The sequence below is a fragment of the Phyllostomus discolor genome, chromosome 1 (assembly GCF_004126475.2).
Source record: "Phyllostomus discolor isolate MPI-MPIP mPhyDis1 chromosome 1, mPhyDis1.pri.v3, whole genome shotgun sequence".
In the NCBI taxonomy this organism is placed as follows: Eukaryota; Metazoa; Chordata; class Mammalia; order Chiroptera; family Phyllostomidae; genus Phyllostomus; species Phyllostomus discolor.
In genome coordinates, this window is record NC_040903.2 from 153,819,744 (window position 1) to 153,846,759 (window position 27,016).

Below are 27,016 nucleotides of genomic sequence, written 5' to 3' on the forward strand. Positions count from 1 at the left end.
ACCCCAGGATCTAATTGTCAACAAAGTTAATGGTTAAAATGGAGATTGTTTTCCCCAGGGGCTCTTAGCAAGTTAAATACATCTAGTTTGGGGTGAGATGTTTTCTAAGTTTTTGGCAGTCAAGATTTTTTTCAGCTTTAGAGTCCCACACTGTATCTGTTGGTTTTCACCGAGAACTCCAGGTTCTCCTTGGTGGCGCTATGGATGCCAGTCTGCAGAAGGTTCTGAGCGACTGGCAGTACCAGGGCCCCTCCCCTTCCACACTGCAGGTGCAGAACAAGCTGGACGGCTGCTGCTACGCGGTGAAGCGCATCCCCATCAACCCCGCCAGCAAGCACTTCCGCCGGATCAAGGGCGAGGTGACGCTGCTGTCCCGCCTACACCATGAGAACATCGTGCGCTACTACAACGCCTGGATTGAGAAACACGAGCGGCCGGCGGGCCCAGGCACTTTGCCCAACAACACGGGGCCCCAGGCCCGGGATGGCCGAGCTGTGCCCGGGCTGCAGGTGGGCGACAGTGACACGGATGCCCCCAACAGCGTGGAGGCCGCAGCGCCGCCGCCCATCCTCACCAGCTCAGTGGAGTGGAGCACATCGGGCGAGCGCTCAGCCAGTGCCCGCTTCCCTGCCGCAGGCCAGGGCTCTAGCAGCGACGAGGACGATGACGAGGAGGATGAGCATGGCGGTGTCTTCTCGCAATCGTTCCTGTAAGAGCACAGCACTCAACAGCGTGCTGCCTGGGGCCTGCCCCCAAATTAATCACCCCTGAGCTCACCCCAGGGAAGAGGGGATTCAGTAGAAATCTAGTCCAGTGTACCACATTAAAAAACAAAATATCACACCCACTTTTATAGAGAAAACAAAATATCACACCCACTTTTATAGAGTAACCAAATACAACCCAACGAGTTTCCCCTCATTGCTGTAGTTCCAAAATCCAAGCCCCCAGAGAAAGGAAAAATAGAAATTTCCTCTAATACCTCATCTTAATACATTTAATAGAATTTTTTAAAGGTCACTTTTTTTAGATGAGGGCTTCCAGCTCTGGAATACTGAATAACTAGTTTGGAGTCTTGATAACAGAGCCAACCACAGCCCCAGGAAAAGTTACCACACCAGTGATTGCGATCTTAAACTATAGTTATCTCAGAATCTACCCCAGTCATTTAATTTCATGACTTTATTTCATTGTATCCAGTTGGATACAGTTTATCATAACTCTTAGCTATTAAATTTTTTCAGAAAATTTATTCAGGCCAATTTTTATTTGAACCAAGAGTTCTGTATTTCCTGTATTGAGGAAACACGAATCAGCATCCAATTGTGGACAGAGTCACGCCTGCAGGGTCACGGCACCGTGTTTCTAGCCTCTTTGGTTTCTCGTCATTAACCAGTGTTGATTTTCAAAATTATAAAAGGAATTTTGGTTTCTTTTATATTTTTCTACTTCTCTTTTTAAGACCTGCTTCAGATTCTGAAAGTGATATCATCTTTGACAATGAAGATGAGAACAGTAAAAGCCAGAATCAGGTAAATGTATAAATAGAAATTACACCACATTTTATTCATCGTGGGGTGGGTAGGTAAGAACAGTAATGTTTGATGTTATGAACTGCAGGTAAAATATTAACACCTTAACATGATATGCAAATATAGAAAACTTCCACTTAAAAATATTATTTAAAATATGTGCTATTCACATGTTTATTTATAGGACTTAATTTATCCATCTAATAAAGCATGCCTACTTGCCCTAACCAGCATGGTTCAATTGGTTGGGCATTATACCCCAAGGTGAGGAATCGCCGGTTTGATTCCCAGTTGGGGCACCTGCCTGGGCTATAGTTCGGTCCCCAAGGCATGTGCTGGAGGCAGCCGATTGATGTTTCTCTTTCACACTGATGTTTCTCTCCTCCTTCTCCTTCTCATCCCTTCTCTCTAAAAATAATAAAGTCTTTTAAAAAATGCTTTTCATTTATTTTCTTTCTTTTTTTAATTGATTCTAGAGAGAGGGGAAGGAAGGGAGAAAAACGTTGATGTGAGAGAGAAACATCAGTTGGCTGCCTCTTGAGCGTGCCCTAACCGGGGACAGAACCTGCAACCCAGGCATGTGCCCTGATGGGGAATCGGACTGGCACCCTTTCAGTTTGCAGGACAACAGCCAACCAATGAAAGCCACACTGGCCAGGGCAAAACATGCCTGCTTTTAGAAAAGAGAAGTGAATTGATACCTTGTGTTTAATCTTGATTTCTTATTTTCATAATCCATCTCCTAGAACAGTGTTTTACCACTGAGCCATGATCCTGTAACAGGTTATGAAATGAGTTTCAAGGATCACAACCAGCTTTATTTTATTCTTAATGTTTTAGAGAGAAGTATGGGATTAAAATTTATCACACTAAGGGTAAATTCTGTGGAACTTTTCTCTCATGAGTATGTGTACTTAGTGTGATATAAAATATGTTTATCTCTTCACGTGGATCATGGTCCTAAAAGTTTGAAAAACACCACTCTAGTCCTTGAACTCCACTCAGTTCTGTTCTTCCCTCTGCCCAGGCCAGCAGAGCCCCCTGAGGCTGGTGCATGGATGGAGTCCAGGGTGAAGCTTTGTAACCATGAGGCTGTCAGCTGTTGATGCAGAGAAGCATTCTGCATCTGGGGGATGAATGCGATGTTTATTGTCAGAAATAAAAATATAGTCATTAATAATTATAAAGGACATTCATAGTAGATTTTTAAAAGTCTACATGTAGACTCTGTTAGATAAGCAGTTAAATTGATTTGAAGGACGTTTTAATGGATTAGCCAATGTTTTTATAAGTACTTTCCTTTCTATTAAAATCACCCTTAAAAAAATTAAATGAAATTAAAAATAAGCCAGGTAGCATATGTTAGATATCAAATGAGAGATAAAGAGGTAATAAAGGAACTCAGCAGAGGGAGGAATATGATTTGGGACTTGAATAAAGTATGAAATAAAAATACTACTAAAGTATGGTGTCAGATGGGTATGAGATTTATCAAGATAATCACTATTAAGTTATGTAATGCGTAATCAGCGGGGTGTACACCTGAAACTAACATAATAATGTATGTCAACTGTAATTGAAAATACAAAATGATTAAAAAATACTAATTTTAAAAAATCACCCTTAAAATCACCCTCTTGATTTAAATTTATAAACTGTAAATATAACCAGGAACAATCATATAAATGCTCTAAACTGCTAGAGCAAACCTTCCTTGACTTTACCATCAGTTATGCATTTATTTATTATGAGGGCACCAAATTGATGATCCTGGTTTTGCTCCGCTAAAGGTACTACCCCAGGGGCATTCTAATTAATGGGGAGAAGCCTCCGGGAGACTAACAATCCTCTACAGATAATCCCTAGAGTATATAAATGATTCAAAGGCAGGATGTGGTTGTTTCCAGAGCGAAGTTATTTTCCTTTGACAAGGGAAAAGACATTGAAAAATGCTTCCACGCACATACAAAAAATTGTACACTAGAAATGGTCAAACGCTGCTTAATGCTTTTTCTATACCCGGGTGTGGAGCCGGGCAGCATTTAAATACATCTATGAGGAAAATGATTTTTTGAAAAAAGGGACATGAGTTAGAAAATTAGTTATAGGGGACCGACTGGCCATGCGGAAAGTAGTCAAGAGGACCAGTGGCTGTCAGTGGGAGTGCTTGTCTGCCAGAGTGTGGCCTAGACGGCAGAATGTTCTTTGGTCATGTGATCCATTTAAATGGTTTTAGCCCAAGATGAATTTCTAATCTGCTGTTTCCAAAGGAAGGTGTTCCAGTAAAACTGAAGTCTTACAGTGTTAGCCTGTACATTCTGCTTTCGGTGGAAAGATATTAATGGTACGAAGGAACTGACGTGGAATCTTTCTGTACATTGCACACCTTTAATGCCTACTTGTTTTCTGCTTTCCCTATCAGTTTTGTACAGTGACAGACCTAGTGACCATACAGTGGATTCAGATGATAGCAAAATTGCCTTTTGAATGCTGTACGCAGCTCAAGGACAGTGGCTGTGTTCTGCCCATTGATCTCCCCTCTAAGGCAAAAATAGAAATGGCCATGTGTTCGGTGGAGGCAGGCGCAAAAGACTTGTGATGATAATGATCTTGTTTAATGTTAGCCCCTATGTTAAGTTCTTGTGTGCTCCTCTTGGTTTAGGATGAAGACTGCAATGGAAACAGCAGTTGCCATGAAAGTGAGCCGTCGGCCGCCACCGAAGCTGTGCACTACCTCTACATCCAGGTGGGGCGCTGGCGCGCGGCTGGGAGACCAGTAGGGGCTGGTGGGCACACTTCAGGAGACTAAAGCACGACAAGGGGCAGAACAGGGCACAGTGGCACTACCAAAGATGAATTGTCCGGAGAAGATTGTAGCATGGAGGCCCTTTCCCTCGGCCTCGCACTCCTGCTTTCCTGGACCATAGCAGGGACGGCATAGGGCTCCAGACTCAGGCTGTCATATGCGTTCACATCATGGATCTGCTAGCCACAGCTGTGTGAGCTCGGGCAAGGCTCTTCAGCATTCTGCGCCTCAGGTTCCCATCTGTAAATTAACTAATAACTATTTGAGTGACTTGTGGAGCTTAAATGAAATCATATATGTGAAGTAATTAAATCACATCTAAGTTCCATAAATACTAGACTGAAGGTAAGAAATCCACTTTATCTAACAAATTGGATCTGAACAAGCTAGGTATGAGCCACACACATCCTTGTGTGCGGAAGAACAACTAACATGGCTTTAGGCAAACTGGCTTCTCCTGGAACCTCTGGGGCACAAGAGCCACAGGCAGATCAGCTGCAATGAAGCATCACTAAAGGGAAGCCTATCGGCTTTGGCCTGCTCCCACACCTGAGGGGTGGCATCCTGGACAGTGGTGAGCTCTGCCAACAGAGGGACAGCCACAGACCAAAGAGGAAAAACTTGCCTCTACCCCAAGCGAGCAGGAATGTGGCTCATTATTAGTATCTTAAGTCACATCTGCAAGTAGGCAGATCTTCTAATGTGAGATAGGTACAGTACTGTGTGGACGATAAGTTTGATAGTTTTCAGACAAGTACAGTGTTTCAAAAGAGACTAGCTAGGTGGTTGCTTTCCTGGGATCAGAGCTGGTTTTTGGTATTCCCTAGCAGAAACATCTTTGAGATGCCGCTCACACACATGATAAAGCATTTCTCTCCTAAACCACTAACTACTCAGTAGGCGTCATATGCCGTTACTCTCTAAACAGTTAGGAGACAGAAGTAGAAGAGGTGCGTCTGAGGTGTGGCAGGATGGTGGCGTTGGAGTCAGAGGCCCTCGTGAGGCCTGGAGGATGAGTCAGAATTTGTAGATGGTTATTCTGATCGTGAGAGGATAGTCCTCTCATTTAAAATGAGATGTTTCTCTGCCCTGGCTGGTGTAGTTCAGTTGGTTGGAACATCATCCCATACACCAAAAGGCTGGGGGTTTGATTCCTGGGGAGGGCGCATGCCTAGGTTGCAGGTTCCATCCCCATTTGGGGCGTGCATGGGAAGCATCCAGTCTCTTTCCCTTCTCCTCTCTTGGACATCAATAAACATATTTAAATTTTTTTTAAATATGTTCTTTAAAAAAAAAATAAAAATCCTCCCTCATGAGAAATCTCAACTCTGGCACTGGTTTGAAACATAGTCTACTTTCATACATTGAATGTTACATGTTGATTTAAGATTTAAATGATACTGCATTGTTTTCTGATAAATCCATATACTTAAGGGGTAAAATAGAGCCCTTTCTGGAATATTTTTGTGTTTTATTCTGGACTTGAAGGTCACTGTCATTAATTTACTATACAAATGAGAAAGGCTAATGACATCATTAGGTTAATTCGCTCTTTTTTTTTTTTTAACATTTTATTTATTGCCCTGCCTGGTGTGGCTCAGTGGATTGGGTGCCATCCTGTGACCTGAAAGGTCTCTAGTTCAATTCCCAGTCAGGGCACATGCCTGGGTTTTGAGCCAGGTCCCTGGTTGGAGGTGTGGGAGAGGCAACCAAAAGATGTTTCTCTCTCCCCTTTTCTCCCTTCATTCCCCTCTCTCTAAAAATAAATAAAAATCTTTTTTGAAAAAAGATTTATTTTTTAAAACATCAGTCAGTTGCTCCTCACATATCCCCAACCAGGGACCTGGCCCACAACCCAGGCATGTGCCCTGACTGGGAATCAAACTGGTAACCTTTCAGTTTGTGGATGGTGCCCAACCCATTGAGCCACACTGGTCAGACGTAATTAGTCCTTCTTGAAAATTTGGGTTTAGAAACAGTATTGTACAACAAATAAAATTCTTCTTCTCGTTTTATGTATTATTTGTGACAGATTTTTAAACGAGTAAGTTATTTTTTAAATGAACAGTAATATGAAAAATTGGTTATGTTAGGGTGCTAAGATTATCATACTTCTTTCCCAATTTTTTTAATACTCTTGGTTTCTTTTTTCAATTAAAAAAAAAGCCTTTCCCATAACGATTTGAAATCTATGGTACATGATTTAAAATAAAGAATTACATTCATTGCAGTCGTCCCCCTTAACTGAAACCCTGTATAATGAAGCCCTGCCTGGTTTGCCCTTGTCCGCAGATGGAGTACTGTGAGAAGAGCACTTTACGTGACACCATCGACCAGGGACTGTATCGGGACACCACCAGACTCTGGAGGCTTTTTCGAGAGATTCTGGATGGATTGGCTTATATCCATGAGAAAGTAAATTTTACAGCATTTCTTTAAACTTATCTTTATATAAAATTCAGGACCGATGACAACTGTAATTGAACAATAATAAAATAATTATTAAAAAATACAAAAAAAATTAGGACTGAAAAAATAATATAAGATTGGAGAAAAACAGAGGGAAAATTATGGGTATATTGTAATAATCTATTTTTATGGGAACTAGAACAATGTGCCAAAAGACAAGAAAATAGTACAAAGTATTAAAGTTAAAAGGAAATATTGAAGGTTAAAACAAGGATCAGCAAACCACGGTCCACAGGTCAAATCTGGCCCACCTTGTGTACGGCCTGGCCTATGAGCCTAGAGTGACTTTTTACATTTTTAAGTGGTTAGGAAAAAATCAAAAGAATAATATTTCACGACACGTGGAAATTCTGTGAAATTCACATCCCAGTGCCCATCAGTAAGTGTTATTAAAACAGGGCCATGCTCGTTCGTTTACATCTTGCCTGGCTGGTTTTGTGCCACCACTGTGGAGCTGAGGGGTTGCGACAGAGATTCTATGGCCCATAAAGTCTAAAATACTTACTTTCTAGCCCTTTGGGGGAAAAGTTTGCCAGCCCCTGAGTTAGCAGGAAACACGTGAACGAGTGGAGTGAGTGGGAGGACGATTCCTAGAGCGGGTCAGAACGACGTGAGGGTGTGATTGACACGTGCCAGGTTATTTGACTCTGGCTCCATGCCAGCCTTCTGGGAACGTGGAGAAACCAGAAAGTCAGCTGGTAGGGACAGACATGAGACCTTTTGAGTAAGGATATGGTTATGCGGATAGAGATGAGACTTTTTGAGTAAGATGGTTTGCCACATGTATAAAATGTCATTTTAGAGCTAGAAATTGCTGTTACATGTAAATGCTAATGGGTCTAACTTCAGGGTGAAACATGGCTTACTTTTTAAAAAATGGAATTGTCCATTGCATATTACCCAGTGTAAATATGTTTTTTCCTTTGCCTCAATTTTCTTTAACCTCAAAATAGTTATACTGTGCCATATTTTTCTACTAAAAAGCCAGGGCTGTAATTTATACATGTTTACTTTATAAATGATTTTGCGGAAGCACAATTTGCAAGACTGGAAATAAAAATGAGTTCTAATGAGGACCACTAGAACTCTGCTCCTATAATATCATCCTGGGTCCTACAGCTGTGCCATGGCTCTCTTCTCCTGATCTAATTTGCTCAGTGCCTCCCACTCATTTGTTGGGTGTCTAATATTGTGCTACACCCAGAAATACGGAGAGGCATGGGTGTATGACAAGCCCCACACTTGAGACGGACTTCTTGTATTTTGAGGGAGCCAGAATTTACCTTCGAGTAAAGGTAAAAGAGATCACACGATGTGTTTTAATTATCTCTTACACTATAGAACCTGAAACGATACTCACTGTGAGAATGCCATTAGGAAGGGGAGAAAGCATGTTCGTGTAACAAATAATCATTGAGCTCCTTCCTTGTGTGCTGGGGATGGGAAGCTGGATGTTAGAGTTACTGTGGAAGGCTTCATGAATGAGTTGGCACTTGTAAATGTTGGTACAATTCAAGTGGGTGGAGAACAGCCAGAATTTCCCAGCAGGGGAAAGTGTGAAGAAAGGAGTAGAAGAAGGAATGAAACCAGTGTGCGTCTGTCTCCCTGACCAGAGCAGGGGTCTTGTGATGCAGCAGAGAGAAATAAAATAGTGAGCCTGGTGGAGAGGGCCTTGCAGGTAAACTGGGAGGTTGTGGCAAGGTCATTGATAGGATAGTGGAGAGACACTGCAGAAGGTGAACAGTGTGGACCAGTATGGTCTGTGGGAGAAGACACATCCAATTTTGTCACTGGGTTGGCCTTTCAAATTAGGGAACAGGTATAACTATAAACTTGGTTTCTTTGCTCTCTTCTGTCAGGGAATGATTCACCGGGATTTGAAACCTGTCAACATTTTTTTGGATTCCGACGACCATGTAAAAATAGGTGATTTCGGTTTGGCGACAGACCACCTACCCTTTGCTGTGAGTATTTTTTTAATTAGACTGTGCCTGAAAGTGGACCTACATGCCTCGATGATCATGAAAGTGTTAGAAGGCAGGACAAGAATGAGTTCGCTGAACTCTGCTGTGTGATCCCCAGGAGATGGGACAGGTCAAAAGGGGTGAGCTGCATGTGATCTTCTATGCTTTGCAATTGAGAATACATTTTAGTGAGTGCACTACACTTGAGGGACATAATTTAGGATATAATCATGTTGATATTTAGGTGAAAGGCATATATAATACTTTATGTAATAATTTGTATTTTGGTCTGTCACACAAGTGCTGGGCTAGATGCTTTGCACTTGAGGGGCTTAGTTCGTTTATAGATTAAGGCTCCAAAAACAAAACACCACTCCTAGACAACATATAATCCACAGCTATTTCTTCTGCACAGCATTGTAGAGCAGTCCTTTAATATATAAAGCTAAAATAATGTGAAATGAGCAAAATAGTGATATGAGTAAAAAATGAGAAAATTTACACATGGCTATGAGAATCAAGAAAGGCTCGATTCTGTATAGAGAAAACAGCATTTCAAATGTGCCTGAAAGGATGGGTGGGAGTTCAGTAGACCAAGCTTGAGCGCAGAGCGTGGTGACGTCAGGGTAGGGGGTTCCAGCAAAACAGCATAAGCAAAGGCCCTGGACCAAGCAGACACGACTGTTTGAAGGCCAGTGTGTCATCTGGTTGGTTGAAACGATGAGGTGTAGGGGAGCAGTGAGAGAGGATGCTGGAAGGTTGAGGGTCTTGTAGGTCGCAGACCTTGAGAGCCAGAGAAGAGTTTTACTTGGCATTGGAAGCCCAAGTTACTAAGCGCCAAAAATCTGTGGTAAATGCCATGAATTCTAAGAGTGGTCAGAGAAAATAAAACAGGATTGGATGAATGGTAAATAATCCATTTGGATAAATGGTGAATAGAAGCTAAATTAGCAGGAGAGGTTAGAAGGAGCAGAGAGGGAGGATATGAAAGCAGGTCAGTAAGAACATGCACCTGACCAGAACAGAGCATTCTGAAGAGTGCTAAGACCCAGGAAGGGCTAAGTGATGGGGACCTCGATCCCCAAACTAAAAAATTTAACTTGCTTTCTGGGAAGCTTATATAGTAAGGCCGATCAGAGCGCAGTGCTGGAGGCCCACTGACCTGGGCTAGAATCCTGTCTCTGCCACTTCCCTGTGGTGTGACATTGGGCAAGTTGGTTAACCTCTCAATAACTCACATGTAAAAGTTGCCTAATACTAGTACCTTCTTCAGACAGCTGTCAGCAGGATAAAATAAGGACACACAGGTCAAGCACCTGGTCAGTGCCTGGCACTGAGAATGTTAAAGCCATTAGTATTGGTGATGGTGCTTGTAATAGCAACCTATGGAGTGATGTCAGCAAAATAGTGATTTAGGGTAATATATGAGTCGGCACTGTGGCAGATACCGTGGAAGAAGGTGAGGCTACTTAAGAGGTGTCAGCAGTGACAGTGGAGTAGATTTGGTGACCAGCCTCTAGGAAAGACAAGTAAAAATGGACCCAGGTAAATGGGAAAGTTAGAAAGTGAGGCAGTGGTGGTGGTTAATATATTCTCACTCTTCCTAGTAAATAGGTTGTTTTGGCATTTGCTTCTATATAAGCTTCCAGGGGTTTCTGCCAAAGAGAAAGAGTTCTATAGTGAATTGCCCTTCCTTTTGATCCTAATGGGGTTTTGGTAAGCTCTGCATTAATGGGCTTACTAAACAAAAATATTTAAAGATTTAAAAAAAAACATTATAATTATGCTGGTTTCTGTGTGATATTCTTCATTCAGTCTTCATTTAGAAATGGATAGGCCATTCCTATGGAATAATACAACATTTTAATGTGATATTTGGCTTACTTTTATTTTTAGGCTGATGGCAAACAAGATGATGCATCAGGAGATCATTTAATTAAATCAGACCCTTCAGGTAAATCACTATATTTAATTTGTGTATTAAAAAACAGATCACGAATTTTTTTTCTCTCATTTTTTTACATCTAAAAAGTTGTACGCATATAGTGTATGTAGCGTGAGGACTTCGCAGAGATATATACACCCATGAAACCGTCACCATCATCTATGTTATAAACATCCATCACCTCCAAAGTTTTCACTTGCCCTTTTATTTAGAATTAGTTTATTATTACTTATTTCTTTATTTAGTTTGTGATAAGAACACTTAACATCTACCCTCTTAGGAAAATTTTAAGTATACAATATAGTATAAAATTTCTTAATCTGAAACCTGTTTTTCATTTGTAAAGATTTTATCCTAAAGCAAATTATAATTATTCATTAAATTCACAAAATTATGAAAATGCTTTAATTATTTCTTCCTTTCCATTGTATCAGTTTTTCTTCAGCAAGCCAGGAAATCAAAGCTTCAGTTAGATTAACTGGCTCCCAGGGCATTTACACTTTGTCTGACCCCACGTGGTAATGTGAGGCTGCCTCACGACCGGGGCCGGCGCGTCCCTGTCTGGCACTGCCTCTCCTCTGGAGAGGGCATGGCCGATGTGGCTTAGTGTTAATCACTGTGTGAAATGCACACTGCTGCTTCCTGTGAATAGTGTGAACAATGAACAGATCATGCCTCACTGGAAAGCCTTCCCTTGCCTTCTTCCATACAGGTCATCTGACTGGGATGGTTGGCACTGCTCTGTATGTAAGCCCAGAGGTCCAAGGAAGCACCAAATCTGCGTACAACCAGGTAAAGGGCAAGCTTTGGGGGGACAAGAAAAGGTGTCAAGAGTGAGACAGTAGTAAGAACATCAAGTTCACTGCACTGGGGATTTAGTTCCCAGCTGAAATAGTCATGAACATTTATTCACTTGATATGTATCCATGTGTACATTGAGTGACCACATGGACAGGACATGTGTTGCCCAAGGACGGTGACTAAGCTGGCACAGAGCTGTGGAGAGTTACAGTCCCTTCATCCATTCCAAGAAGACTTGAACTAACCTGGGTCCAGCCAGGCCCCAGAAATGCAAGGAGTGAGGTAGTCAAGTAATAGGACAAATATCTTCTTCCAACCCTCAAGGAGCTTATCCAGTGAGAGGTAAGAAGAAAAGGAGTCCAGTGACCAGAGAACAATAGGGACATCATCTTTAGATTAGACCAGAGAAAGCTTTTCTAAGACAATGACTTTTAGGGTAGAAGAGGGAAACACCATATAAAGTTGGAGTCTGGAGCATGCCTGGGAAGAAAAAAGAGTGAGGCAGAAGGAGCAAGCATGAAGAGAGGACACCTGGTGCTAGCTTGGCACATTTAAGGCAGTCAGAAAGAAGGTCTGTGTGTCTACAGTGTGGTGAGCAATGGGGAGAGGAGCATGAAGTGAAGCGGGAAAGGAAGGCAGGGGTCAGGTCATCCAGGGCCAACTTAACGATGATGAGGAATGTGCACAGGGAGACCCTGAAGGACCCTGAGGAAGGGTTCACTCCAGCTGCTGCTTTGGAGAAGTCCAGGGGGAGCAGCTGATAGCCGGAAGCAGAGTGGCAGCAAGTGAGGTGGGGAGAAGCAGCAGGTAAGAGATGCATTTGGGGGGATTGACAGGTTTTCCTCATGAAGTGGATTTGGGTGAGGAAATGGAAGGAAAACAGGACACTGCTCAGGTTTCTGAGCAGCTAAAGGAAGGGAAGATGGATGAGATGAGGAAACCTGAGAAAAGACATGGGGAGATGGCAGGAAAATTTCGTCTGAGACATGTTATGGTAAGTTTGAAATGCCTCATGAGAAAGTCAACTGGAGATGTCCAGTAGGTTGTGAGGGACTCAAGGCCGAGAAAGGTCAGAGTCAGGTACAAAATTTGAGAGTCATCAGCACACAGATGAGATGTAAAACCATGAGACTGGATGAGATCACTGAGGGCAAGAGTGCAGAGCTAAATTTTAAATATATATTAGGCAGGCAATTTACATCAAAGCATATTTTTAGGTTTGTAGTGGAAATGCAAGCTGGGTTTTGGCTCCAACAGGGAGCGCTGGGCAGCAACAGGAAGGTGGGACAACCCTCAAATACGCATGGGGAGTGAGGGTGTGTGGAGACGCAGGTGCATGCACTGGGCGTGGGAAGGGCCTTCAGTGTCATCTTTCTGAGTACAGTGTGGGATAGCATGAGGAAAGCCTCAAAAGGCCTCCACCCTTTGGCCCAGCAGTTCCACCTTTTGAAATGCACCTGAAGGAAACAGCTGGGGACGGGCCAAAAAGATCGCTATAAGAGGCACTCTCCATAGTATTATTTATAACTGAAAAATGACTAAAGTGCTTAGAAATAGGGCACTGGTTAAATAAATTATGGGACTTCCACATAATTGAATACTGTATGACATTATAATCATATTTTAGAAGCTTGTTTTAGAAAAGTGATACAGTATTTAAAAATATTCTCACCATATTAAGGGAATAGAAGTTACACAGAGCATCACGGTTCTAGTCTCAAGAGTGTGTGCATTTTTGAAAGCACAGAATGGGTGAATCTTAGACGGCACTAGTGACGCTCCTTGAGCAGTCTGATGGCAGCACTTGCTGTTTGCTTTGTGGTGCTTTTTTGTACATTCCACATTTTCTACAGTGAACATGTGTAGGAAATGCCACAGTAAATGTGTGGGGTTTTTTAAGACTTCTGAGGTCATTGGTTATAGACAGGCTCTCCTGCTACTCCTTGAATCCAAATTCATTCCGGAGTTCTTCTGGAAAGTGGCTTCTGTGCCTGGGTGCCGTTGCCATGTGTCAGCCCCCCTTCATCCGGGTTGTGGAGCGTTATCTGCCCCCTGGCAGCTCCCAGTCTGACACTGCACTGACTTGACCTTTCTCCTTTTTACTTGCACTTAGATATTTTGTTAAGGTTTCTCACATGGTCTTTCTGTTGTGCCATTCCTCTGCCTCGTTGGTATGACTTGGCAATGAATAGTTGATCTTTGCTATTAGCTACAGATTTTGGTCTGTTTCCATTTTGAGACTAGTAGAAATGCAAAACAAATTCTTATGACAAATCTTGGTTGTCCTTGCTCTTTAGTAATTATTCTCCATGGTTGACCAGTGGCTACCTATGTCTGTTACAATTAATTTTCAAGGAAAATGTTGAGAAGTCATGCCAAATATTTAATCTCATCTGTATTTTATACCTAAACTGCTTTAGAAGAAATTTTTTTCCTATCTAATTAGCTTGTTTTTCAGCTATAAAAACTTTAATTCTAATTAACAGTGCTAGTGAGATAGTTCCCTAGTAAATTACACTTCAGATTAAGGCTCTTTAAATACAATTCTTTTTCCTCCCCAGAAAGTGGATCTCTTCAGCCTGGGAATCATCTTCTTTGAGATGTCCTATCACCCCATGGCTACAGCCTCAGAAAGGATCTTTGTTCTCAACCAACTCAGAGATGTATGTATCAGATGCTTTAGTGCATCAGTTTCCAGTAACCTGAATCTTAGCATGGACATCAGAATTCAATGCAGAGTATTTTTCTGGTATTTATAATACAGAAGCGATCCTGCTATAATTTTCTATATTTCTAATAAATAGAAATCTATCTCTTACACACCTCCAGTAATGAGAAGCTCCTCACTTTTGTTTATTTTTAGAAATCCTACTTGGAGAAATTGCTAGGTTATAGTTTTGGGGGGGGGGTTAACTCTTGAGAAACTTATTTTTTAATTTAATTTAATTTTTTAAAAGATTTTATTTATTTTTAGAGAGGGGAAGGGAGAAAGAGAGGGAGAGAAACATCAGTGTGTGACAGAAACATTGATCACGCACACCCAACTGGGGACTGGTCTGCAACCCAGGCATGTGCCCTGACTGAGAATCGAACCAGTGACCTCCTGTTTCACAGGCTGACACTCAGCCACTGAGCCAGCCAGGGCTATTTCTAATTTTAAAACAAAGGAGGAATCTAAGAATTTGTAAATAAAATCAATACAGTTACATTAGTGAGGATAGGTTATAAGGATTATGGATATTTAGTTCTAGAAATTAAAGGTTCTGCCTGGTGCCTAAAGAAAACACCGTGTCCAGAAATTAAATGGGCTCTGGGGAAAATATCAGCCACTTGAACTTTTCCCCAATGAAATTTTCATTTGTGTTCTTGGTATTGATCCTTGCCTCTGTTATTGCCCAAACTAAAAAGGGACATGTTAACAACGTGTGAGGTCAAGGGTACTCATTCAAAAAAACATGAAGATGAAAGTGGAGAGTAAGGTTCGCCTGAGAGTGATTTAGATTTACATAGTTATGAGCAAGAGATATTGAGAGTTTTTCTCTTCCTTCCTTAGCAGAGCAAAACCGTGTTTTGGAAAACTCTAGAAGAATTTTACTGCCAGTGTAGCGTGGACAGCTGTGTTCATAAAGTAGTGGAGTAAATAAAGTGATTGCTGTGCCCTCCCCTTGACTTGAAATGGTCTTAGAGAATTAGGCCTTTGATGAAGTGCCTTTCTTTAGTCAAAATTCATGTTTGTTCCCTCATTTCAAGAACATCTAAACTGTCAAGTTGATGTTATGATTAGGGTCTTATTTATCAGAAGGATGAGAACTTCTGGGGAAGTAGATATTTCAGTTAATGTTTTTCTCTTACTCTGTGTTCATGGTGTGGCGTTTTTACATTTTTCACCTGGAGTTTAATAAAGCTACTTTGCCCTTCTGTGAAACCATTAGATTTTTAAATACTTTGTCCTCAGATAAGGTACTTTCTATCACCTAAGCTGTCATTTAGGAAAAGTTTGCATTAAAATAATATGTATGGCCCTGGCTGGTGTGGCTGAGTGGATTGAGCTCTGGCCTGCAAACCAAAGGGTCACCGGATCAATTCCCAGGCAGGGCACATGCCTGGGTTGTAGGCCAGGTCCCCAGTAGGGGGTGTGTTACAGGCAACTACACATTGATGTTTCTTTCCCTTTCTTTTTCTTCCCTTCTCCTCTCTCTAAAAATAAATAAATAAAGTCTTTTTTTAAATAATTAAAAAATAAAAGTAAAAAAATACTATGTATGTACTTGGAAGAATGGGCATTGGGTTTCAAGAGACACCTCAGTCTTCCCCAGTTAACAGATTTTCATTTCTGTATTTGATTCTTCCTATCTCTAGTGAATAAAGGCTTCAACTGTGGCAGTCTGCCAAACACTTGCTGATTGAATGTAATATTTTTTAGGCCACTCCACCTAAGTTTCCAGAAGACTTTGATGACGAAGAGCATGCAAAGCAGGTAATTTTCTGATACTTTAAATACTGTCTTCACTCTTGGGTTTTAATTACTGTTTTTCTTTTTTTTTTTTTCAATTAGTGATCTTCTGCCACTCATTCTCTTGTATCCTGGGAATAACATGGAGAGAAAAAAAATCAAAAGATAAAGCACTTAAAATGTTACAAGACTTGAAATACATTATAAAAATGCCAAGGACTGGCACAGTTAACGAACTACAGGGTGCTCTTGTGTGGTTCATTGTGCTTTTGAAGTGCTATTTAGAACCTTGCCACAGCTGTTGAAAAAAATAGAATGCTTATATAGCTCATTGTTTTAGAGAAAGCTTGGGACTTTAAAAAAAGAAAAATAATTTAAAACTATAATATTGTTTTGTTTTGTGGTTCAAGTAGCTTGGATTGTAAAGGGCAGACTGGACAGTCTGAAGTTACAGATTTTTAAAGCAAAATGATTCCTCCTGCATGCTATAAATGTCTGAGTATGTGTGCATATGTAATTTGTCATAGGTTCATATTGTCATCCAGTCAATATGAAAGAATAATTAGAGAATTGATGTATTATACTTCTGGCATGTATTTCTTATCAGTTGGTTGTCTCAGTGAAGCATTCATGGTCACTCACTCTTATCATATGGATGTTTATCCCTTAAACTGACCTTTCTTAACAATTATAATCATGGTAAAATTCCTTCTTTAAGTAACAGCCATGCGCCACGTAACTGTTTGGGTCAGCAAAGGACTACGTATACAACAGTGGTCTCATTAAGACTGTAATGGAGCTGAAAAATTCCTATCACCTAGTGACATCATAGCCATCTTAACATTGTAGCACGACGCTTTATGTGTTCGTGGTGGAGCTGATGTAAGCAAAACCGCTGCGCTGCCGGTCGTGTGAAAGCACAGCAGTACAGTCACGCTAGTAGGCTACCCCACTGAGGTCGGTGTGAGTGCACTCGGGGAGTGCACTTTATCTGCCCTTACATTCTAAATGAAAGCTGTTCTCACAGTTACGAGAGGGCCTAAGGACTCTTTTCTCAGAACGTACCCCTGTCTTTAGCAGTGAATGACCATTAATGTTGAGAACAGAAACCTAGCCAGGAAATGGTATTAATTTGCTATTTCTTGCTTATTGATTATATATCTGGGTGGACAATTCACTTTTCCAGACTTTCATTTTCCTCACCTGAAAAATAAAGGGATTAAATACCCTGTATGTATGTATCAGCACTAACATCCTGTAACTCTTAACATGACATTTATGGCTCAAGAGACCAATTCTGTGTCATCAATTAAATTAGTAAAGAACCATTAGAAAATACATTGAGTTGGGTTTCTACTTCCTTTGTTAGTTGTCATTTTTTGAACTGAGTCATTTCCTGTGTTTCTGGATGTCACAAGAAAATATTCATTTCATAGCCTTTCCCCTATAACAAGAGCAGTCTTATTCAGAATTTCCACATGTTGGTAGCTCTGGTGGCTCAGGAACCATATCCCACTACAAACAGGAGAGCAACTATCCAAACCATTTCCCACAACAGAGATTGCCCTCCATCACAGGTGTGGACTAGGTAGGCGCCCTTGAGCATCTGCATGTGGACTGTGTAAAGCTGATAACAAAGCCCCCACCACCGCCACCTCCCACATCGTGGGCATCGCCTTTTGTCTGGGATGAGGCAGCACAGAAAGTGCTCACAGATGCGTGTGCCGACGTTCACCACACACAGAAATTAAGCGGGATTTCAGGGTCTGTTTTGCTGAGTAGGCTGTTGTTTCTACCAGTTCAATTTGATGTGCCTTTTCATAAAAGTTGTATCATGTCAGTTCCTTTCTTTGCATGAAAGGTAATGACCAGTGTTTTTATTTCAGGCTAAGACTGGGGTAGGAGTTTGGGGGGAGTATATATTAAACATATAGTTAGAAAATGCTTAATAGAATTCATCTAAAAATTGAGATTTTTCTGATCTCAGATGTTCCTCAAATTCCTTATAAATCCTTACTATAAACAAGAGAATTAAGGAATCACTGAGGAACTCTTAAAGGCTTATATTACCTTCAGATTGTTCCCCCCTTAATGAGATAGTAGCTGTGAAAATACAGAGTAACATAATCAAGAGAATTCCAGGGAATGGTATCGTATAGATAACATAAACGGTAAAGAAAAAAATAAAAACAAAGTTTTAAGGATCCCAGCAGATCCTACACATTGTAATTTGAACTAAAATTAGACACATAAAGGTATTTGTTTTATATGCTCACATTTTTTCAGTATATTTTACTGATTATGCTATTATAGTTGTCCCAATTTTTTTCTCCCCTTTTTCTCCCTCTGCCCTGCACTCCCCCCAACCTTCCAGCATGCCCCCACCTTAGTTCATGCCCATGGGTTGTACATGTAAGTTCTTTGACTTCTCCATTTCCTCTGCTATTCCTAACCTCCCCCTGTCTATTCTTTACCTCCCATTTATGCTTCTTATCCCCTGTACCTTTTCCCCCATTCTTTCCCCTCTCTCTCCATGCTGACAACCCTCCATGGGATCTCCATTTCTGTGATTCTGTTCCTGTTCTAGTTGTTGGCTTAATTTGGGGGCTTTTGTTTTTAGGTTCAGTTGTTGATAGTTGTGAGCTTGTTGTCATTTTACTGTTCATAGTTCTTGATCTTCTATTTCTTAGATAAGTCCCTTTAACATTTCATATAATAAGGGCTTGGTGGTGATGAACTCCTTTAGCTTGATCTTCTCTGGGAAGCACTTGATCTGCCCTTACATTCTGAATGAAAGCTTTGCTGGACAGAGTAATCTTGGATGTAGGTCCTTGCCTTTCATGACTTGGAATACTTCTTTCCAGCCCCTTCTTGCCTGCAAGGTCTCTTTTGAGAAATCAGCTGATAGTCTTATGGGCACTCCTTTGTGGGTAACTGCCTCCTTATCTCTTGCTGCTTCTAGGATTCTCTCCTTATCTTTAATCTTGGGTAACTTAATTATGATGTGTCGGTGTTGTTCCTCCTCTAGTCCAATTTCTTTGGGACTCTGAGTTTCCTGGACTCCCTGGAAGTCTCTTCTCTCTTCTCTTCTCTTCTCTTGTCTTCTTTTCTTTTCTTTCTTTCTGGTTTTATTTATTTATTTTTTAGAGAGAGGGGAAGGGAAGGAGAAAGAGAAGGAGAGAAACATCAATGTGTGGTTGCCACTCATACATCCCCTAATAGGGACCTGGACCAAAACCCTGACATGTGCCCTGACTGGGAATTGAACCAGCCACCCTTTGGTTTGCAGACCAGCACTCTATCCACTGAGGCACACCAACCAGGGCTAGACCTCTGTGTTTTAAGAAATACTAATATAACCTATTTTGCTGTGTGTAATACCCACTTTTTGCCAAATTTTTGAGGGAGAAATAAGGATGTGCATTATACATGGGTAAAATGATTATATACCATGGGTATAATAATCCTGTGTATAACACACATGAAAATGTGGGCATGCATTATACATGGGAGCACATTATACACAGTAAAATACGCAATACATTGTTGCACAATACTATGACCATATTGAAGTGCAGAGGAAAAATGACAGATTCAGAGACTTCAGAAATTAAAATGCACCCACTAAGTGCAAGAAGTGCAGTGTCTTTTCTTTGACTGCAACAACTACTGGCTTGTCAGGAGAATCGTGAGCATCAGCTGTTGCTTCCCATCACCGGTATGCCTGGGTTTTGTTATAGAAATCTGTCATCTCCTGGCTGTTGAACCATGACCCAGCAAAGCGGCCCACAGCCACAGAACTGCTCAAGAGTGAGCTGCTGCCCCCACCCCAAATGGAGGAGTCAGAGCTGCACGAGGTGCTGCACCATACCCTGGCCAACGTGGACGGGAAGGCCTATCGCACTATGATGGCCCAGATCTTCTCCCAGCGGATCCCCCCTGCCATCGATTACACCTATGACAGCGACATACTGAAGGTGGGCTTAAGCTGGGCTTCCGTAGAGCGCTTAACCTGGTTCACAGAAGGATCAAGTCAGTTTCTTATTTTTCATGGAGTCCTGTAAGGCCTTCAACACAAATTCTCAGTCTGAGGCCTGTGTGTGCAGAATGTATGCATATGCATTATTCTGGGAAGAACCACACTTTTAATCATTTACTTGAGGGAATTCCTGATCCACCCCCTCTCTACCCACCCAAGAGACTGAAGGAGTGCTTTTAGAGACAGAGCCTTGGCCCTGCTGCCCAGAGCTGAAAGCACCCAGCCAGCTCAGATACAGATTGAACAGTCAGCAGCTCCAAGTGCTGGCTGTGCATCAGAACACCTGGGAGGCCCTTTGACAAAACAGATGTCCAGGCCCTGCGTGCGTTCTAGTGACAGAATCTCCAGAGGTGAGGTACTTCAAGAATCTGTGTAAAAGCTCCCAAGGTGGTTTCTGAAGCATAGCCAGGTTTGAGAGCCATTGACGTTTTTTTTTATAAAACAAACAACAACAAAAAATCCATGATATGAAGCAATATAGCAAAATTATAGCAAAATGTTAAAATTTGATTAAGTTTCATGGTAAATAACAGATTTCTTCTATATCATGTATGTTTCTACATGCTCAAAATGTGATATAACTTTAAAGGAGTAGTAGAGGAAGTAGAGATGAGATTTGTGGAAGATCGGTATAGATTTTAGGGGCCAGAGTTTTCTGGCTGGCAGTATTAGAAGGATACCAAATTATGGGTGACTCTTTTGTCTCTTTGCTTCTCTGTTGTTTCTGAATTTTCTCTGGTGAAATGGTACTGCTTTTCTAATAAGCAAGTGGAAAGGACAACTATTTACAAAATATCTAAATGCCATTTGTCTTAAAAGGAACCCACAGTGAGTCACCTTAGCATACGGGAGGGGACCTGCGGCTGTTAGGGGCGTGATCGCCCTGAGGTGCCCCTGAGCTCCTCAGGGAGAAAGTACAGATTTGAATAGCTCTCTCTCTCTGAAAGGCAGATATCCGTGTTAGGGGCTTGGACTTTGAACCCAGCTGGCCCTCCTCAGGCAGGATGCATTCATTGTAAGACTTCTGGTTTCTTCTTCCTTGAATGTGTTCAAAAAGGGACTGGCTTATTGAAATCTCTTCTATGATCCCCAGAGTAAGCTGCATAATGCTGACTATAAGCCAAAGATAATATTTTTGGTGATCCTGCTGATTAGGTTTTGATGACATTTTAATTGGTCATATTCTAGGGAAGCTTTTCAATCCGTGCAGCCAAGATACAGCAGCATGTCTGTGAAACCATCATCCGCATCTTCAAAAGACATGGTATGTTCTTTTAAAAAATCGTATGTTTTCTCAAAAGATGTTTTTTTCAGCATTAAAAACTACTGTTAAAAAAGCAGTTAATAATAGATTTGGGTGCAATTATATTTTACTTTTAAGTTTAGTTACAAGCAACTGACATCATGTGAAATTTAAGTTTATTTTTACAACTCAGCTTGATGAGGAGAAATGGACTTTTTTATTTATTTTTAATTCTCACCAGAGAATATGCTCATTGATTTTAAAAGATTTTATTTACTTATTTTTAGAGAGAGGGGAAGGGAAGGGAGAAAGAGAGGGAGAGAAACATCAATGTGGGAGACGTGCATCAACCGGTGCCTCCCATACACACCCCAACTAGGGATTAGACCTGGAGCCTTTTGGTGTACAGGGTGATGCTCCAACCAACTGAGCCACCTGGGCAGGATAAACAGATTTTAATATTACAGCCTTGGTACTAAAGTACAGCTGGTTTGTGGAGTCAGAAATAGAACTAAATTGACAAAGTTAACCTTAGATGAGCTGTCCATTGAGAATTGACCACAGTCTGATTGATGATGATTTACACAGTCCCTGTAGCAGGGGACGTCACTGTCAGGTTTGTGTTCATTTGAACTTGCCTCCTAGGAAGAATGAGAACCTGATGATTGGTTATTTTTTTCTAATTTGATGTAGGAGCTGTCCAGTTGTGCACCCCGCTACTACTTCCCCGAAACAGGCAAACATACGAGCACAACGAAGCTGCCTTATTCATGGACCACAGTGGGATGCTGGTGATGCTTCCTTTTGATCTACGGGTGAGGCTTGCCTTGCTGACAGTTTGGATGCTATGTCTGGTTGCAGGGGCGGCACAACTGTTAAAGGAGTACCCTCCACTCATCTTTTTGTTTTGCTTTTTTGGCTGGACTTATGATCTATAAGGTAGACTCTACATATCACCCTTAGAGAGCATATTTTTAAGGAAGTTATCAGGGTGAGAACATTCCTGAAATTTAGTAATCGTTTGATCCTATGTTCATCCTCCTTGCTAACCACACAAGTGCCTTTGGCCCTAGAAACCAGAGCCCCGCATTGCAGGTGCCATGTCTGTGCCTGGATGTGGAGCTCTATCGAGTGACCAGAGCAAGTTAACCAGGCCAGCTGAGACACATAAGGGGAGTTTTTTCCCTACTTCCTGGGTAGACCTTCGGGAACTTTCTGACACGTTAATGTCTACAGCAATCAAGTTCTTAGAATAGCAAGTGTCCCTGCTAATTGGGTGCACTGAACTCTGCTCATGCGTGCTGTCTTTGGGTCCCCCGGGCTCCCTCTGACAGCAGCACTCTTACAGTCATTCACCCACATGGTGTTCACTGCCGAGAAGCCCATCTGTAGCACTGTACATGCATAAGACAGACAAGAGTTTCATACTCCTTATGTCCCCAAAAGCACATATAAGTAGAGAAATGAGCAAAGAATATAAGCACGCAATTCTCAAAAAAGAAAATGCACAGACTGATAAACTTCTGAGATGCTCAGCCTCACTAATAATGAGGAACTACCACGCAAAGGTATCTCCGCTTCACCCATCAAACTGACAGAAGTATTTACATGAATATCCAGAGACGACAAGGTCATAGAAAGTAGGTACTTTCATATGTTGTTGATGGGAATGTAAATCACCAAACCTTTAGAAAAATAACCTGAAAGTATTTAATAATTTTTTTAATTATGTACAAACTATGCCCTGTAAACCAGCAGTTCCACTTTGAGGAATTGATTTAATGAAAATAAAAATACGTGGGTGTATGAATATTAAAAGGATGTTTATTATATTGTTGTGGTCAAAAACTGAAAACTGCATGTTTATCTAAGGAAATTGGTTGCATAGTTTCCTATGAAATATTAAAGAGGTATAAGGTCAAAATACATATATATCTTTTAGATATATCCATATCTATATTTGATCTTTAGAAATGCCCATGGTATATTGTTAGCTGGGGGAAAAGTATGTATATTTCAAATGAACTCTAATATGATTCCATTGTTATTATAGGAGAGAAACTTATTTTAAAAAACCAACTGTGTGTATGCATAAGGTACACTATATGTGTGCGTCACCTGGCATGTGTCAGGTGTAAACAGACTCTCACATGCGAGTGACCATGAACACCAGCTTGTTTGTGTCACCGTCAAGTTGTGAAGTATCAAAGAACACACTGAACCTTTGACTGTATTTTTCTGAAGAGGGTACTGAATCAGGGCATTTTTCTTTTTCATATTTATGTTGTGCAGCTTATTGCAAGAACAGATTTTGCTCTATGGTTTAAGGAACAAAATCCTTCTTTATTCTTGGCTTGTTTTTCTCTTACAGTAAGTAAAGTGATTTGGGGTTATTCTGAGAAGAGGGGAATACGTAGCATATCAGACGTGAGCTCTGTTAACGAAAGGGTAGAAGTGCAGACATTTATCGTATTTTTCGGACTGTAAGGTGCACATTTCCTCCCAACCCAACCCCCAAATTTGGGAGGAATAGTGGTTGGTAATGCTGCTGTTGAGTTCTCTTTACATTTACATTGGTGAAATATTATGTTATTTATATTAAACATTTTACCACAGTTTTTGCTTCAAATTTTTTTTCCTATTTTCCTCCTCTAAAACCTAGGTGCGTCTTATGGTCTGAAAAATACAGTACATGGTGATACTTAACACTGGCTGCTGCTTCTCCTGACATGAGGAGACCGAAGTGTAGATTCTTGAACATCAGCTCTCTTTCTGTGAGCTGATAGACAATTCCAAAAGATAAAAAGTAATTACCACCCTGGCTGGCATAGGTCAGTGGATTGAGTGCAGGCTGCAAACCAAAGCATCGCAGGTTCGATTCCCAGTCAGGGCACATGCTTGGGTTGCAGGCCATGGCTCCCAGCAACCACACATTGATGTTTCTCTCTCTCCCTTTCTCCCTCCCTTCCCTCTCTAAAATAAATAAATAAAAATCTTTTTAAAAAATTTTTAAAAAGTTATTACTCTTTAGGATTTGACCCATTAGTCAGTGATACTATCAGATCTCTTGGGACAATCTGAAAATGGTTTTATAGGTTGTGATGATTATTAGTGGGTAGTTAATTAAGAATTTCTCCTAAAAGATCAATGGGGAAAATCAAGAAATTTACCAGAAGAGAGTACCCATTTAAGATTGCATTATCATAAATGACACTTTAAAAAATTCACAGGTAACCAAATAACTTGCACTGATTTTAATTTGGCATAATAAAATCAGCAGAGTATATTTAACTAAAAGTGAATTTTTCTCAAACTTAAAAGCCACAACGACTAAGGTGGGTGGAGTGTGCAGACGTGGGGTCTGCTGCTCACTGACACACTCAGGAACACGTCAAGGAATGTGAGTGACTAGCAGCACACAGCTCTGTGAATGTACGAAAACCACTGAATTGTACTTTAGAAGGGTGAGCTCTGTGGTATGTGAGTTCTATCTCAATAAAGCTGTTATTTAAAAACCAAAAGAAGTATGCTAGTTGGTACATCTTGACATTGACCTTTGAAACTTTATTTTTCAGGTTCCTTTTGCAAGATATGTGGCAAGAAATAATATACTGAATTTAAAACGGTAAGAAACAATGGGGGTTTCATTTGGTTGATGTGGGAAAGAAACCCAGGAAGAATGTTTTATCTTCTGTGATCCTTACACAGTAAAGAGTTTGGGGTTTAAAGTATTGAGCTTGGAATATGGTCAGAAAGCGCATGCAAAGTAGCCCTTTCTATAAAGTGACGAGGACAGTTGGACTCCTCTTTACAAGGGAGGTAGCAGTCTGGTAGGTACCCCGAAGCTCTGCAGTCTATTCCGTGACTTCTAAACGTCCCCAAGCAACATAATTAATCACTTTCGCAAATGGTCGCTTAGGGGGAAAAAACATCTGGCTGTTCTTGATCACAGATGGCCCATTTTAAAACTTAATTGGCGGTACAAATGGCCAATGGTCCCTGTGTGAAAACTGCCTACACAGGTAACTGAACAAAAGCTGTGCGCAGGGAAACGGAATGAACCCAGCAGGAGTGCCGAACAATGAGGGGGCCCCAGGCACTTCGCCCTGGGAGAGGTTTTCTGTACTCGTTCATATACCACAGGGAGCTGACACTGAGGTCTCCGTAAACTGGAGCAGTATTGTTGTCAAGTGGGCGCCCTACTCTAAAGATCCTTTCCTCAAAAGAAACCAAAGCTCTTTACCTGTTTTTATTCTCAGCTGCAAGTGAACAATTCATAGTCGTAGTCCTAAGGTGTGTGGGTATTGCTATGTAGAAAGCAAGCACTTAAGGTAAATTATTTTTGTGTGTAATTTCATCTTTATTTCAAAGACTTAATGAAAAACAATTAAGCCTCATATTCAATTATGGGAACTCTGGGAATTGGAACCTAGATCACAAGGCAAGGCTGTTCTGGGCAAATCTTTTCTTTAAGCTTTCTTGGTCGTACCACTGATTAATTTTTTTCATTTTTGTTACTTTTATCTTGTTCAACAATTTCTTATACATTTTTTATTTCAGGAAGCAATGACCTTAGAAATCTGGGTTTCTCTCTCCAGATACTGCATAGAACGAGTGTTCAGACCTCGCAAGTTAGACCGATTCCATCCCAAAGAACTTCTGGAATGTGCATTTGATATCGTCACCTCGACCACCAACAGCTCTCTGCCCACTGCTGAAATCATCTATACTATCTATGAAATCATCCAGGAGTTTCCAGCCCTTCAGGTTCTTGTCCATATTCTAACGTTCTGAGGTTGTCATCAGACCACCAGAGTCCTTCATCAAGCGCAGGGAGGGGTGACCGACCACAGAACTGCTCCTCAGTGTGTGCCGACTGTGAATCACATTTTAGTAGAGTGGCAGCGGAGAGTTTGACAGGAACCAGCTTTGTTTCTGTCTGTTTTGTGTTGGGGGAAGGGTGTTGTTTCTCTGCGCATTCTTCCAAAATGCAAAAAATTAAGCTAAGATTCCTATGATGGTTTCTTAGCACTTCCATGGCCTCTTCAGAGCCCTGGGTGGCTCCCTCCACCCCCTCTCTCAACTCCCCAGCTTCACTTTTCCTCATGCATGCAGGCTCCCTAGCCTGTGGAGACTGCTTCCAGCACAGCGGTTTGCTCTCCTCAGGCCTTCCCTCCCCGTGCCACAAGCCTGAGCTGTTCGTTCCCAGTCAGGGTGTTCCTTTGTGTTGAGAGACTTTTCTCTGGCCCGCCATGGTTTGGGCCTTTCTCCCCAGGAAGCCTTTCTGCTGCCCATTGACGGGCTGGCTGCCTTTTCTCTTCAGCTCTCACAGCACTTGAGATGAGACAGCGCCTGCTTCTTGAGTTGTGCTCCTTGTTAGTTGTTCAGGAGAGCTCTTTTTCCCCCCCCAAATTATAAGAAAAGGTTTATTTAGAAAGTTAGAGGTAGTAGGAGTGAGCCAGCTGGGCTGTGTAGGCCAAGGAAATAAGTTACAGAGGCAGAAGAAGGGCCCTTGGAGCTTAGGTGAGAGAAGGGTGAAGGGGAAGGCGCAGGTGTGCTCTCAAGGGGGAGAGCTTGCCCAGAATTTGCGCTCTTTCCAGGCGGGACCCATGTGCCTCCTTTTCTGCATTCCCCACTGCACCTGGCTGAACGCACAGCTCACAGCTGAACGCTTGCTCAGTAATTGGCTTGTGTGGACAAGAGTAAGGATCGCTGTTCGCCCAGCCTGTGCTGCTCAGCGAGTTACTGTTGAACCAAATCCTTT

At 41.5% G+C, this 27,016-nt stretch overlaps 1 protein-coding gene across 3 annotated transcripts in view; it reads left to right on the plus strand.

Moving 5' to 3' along the window:
• The window catches only part of EIF2AK4 (eukaryotic translation initiation factor 2 alpha kinase 4), a 103,070-nt gene that overhangs the window by 48,094 nt on the left and 27,960 nt on the right, over nucleotides 1–27,016 (plus strand). For all 3 annotated transcript variants that reach the window (XM_036031644.1, XM_028505948.2, XM_036031645.1), the window contains 14 exons: nucleotides 270–709; nucleotides 1,463–1,532; nucleotides 4,195–4,278; nucleotides 6,631–6,753; nucleotides 8,667–8,771; nucleotides 10,668–10,725; nucleotides 11,429–11,508; nucleotides 14,079–14,180; nucleotides 15,941–15,994; nucleotides 19,711–19,947; nucleotides 21,198–21,273; nucleotides 21,946–22,067; nucleotides 24,828–24,877; nucleotides 25,851–26,019. In XM_036031644.1, the coding sequence (XP_035887537.1) occupies nucleotides 270–709; nucleotides 1,463–1,532; nucleotides 4,195–4,278; nucleotides 6,631–6,753; nucleotides 8,667–8,771; nucleotides 10,668–10,725; nucleotides 11,429–11,508; nucleotides 14,079–14,180; nucleotides 15,941–15,994; nucleotides 19,711–19,947; nucleotides 21,198–21,273; nucleotides 21,946–22,067; nucleotides 24,828–24,877; nucleotides 25,851–26,019 (1,770 nt within the window). The remainder of the gene's footprint in view (nucleotides 1–269; nucleotides 710–1,462; nucleotides 1,533–4,194; nucleotides 4,279–6,630; nucleotides 6,754–8,666; nucleotides 8,772–10,667; nucleotides 10,726–11,428; nucleotides 11,509–14,078; nucleotides 14,181–15,940; nucleotides 15,995–19,710; nucleotides 19,948–21,197; nucleotides 21,274–21,945; nucleotides 22,068–24,827; nucleotides 24,878–25,850; nucleotides 26,020–27,016) is intronic.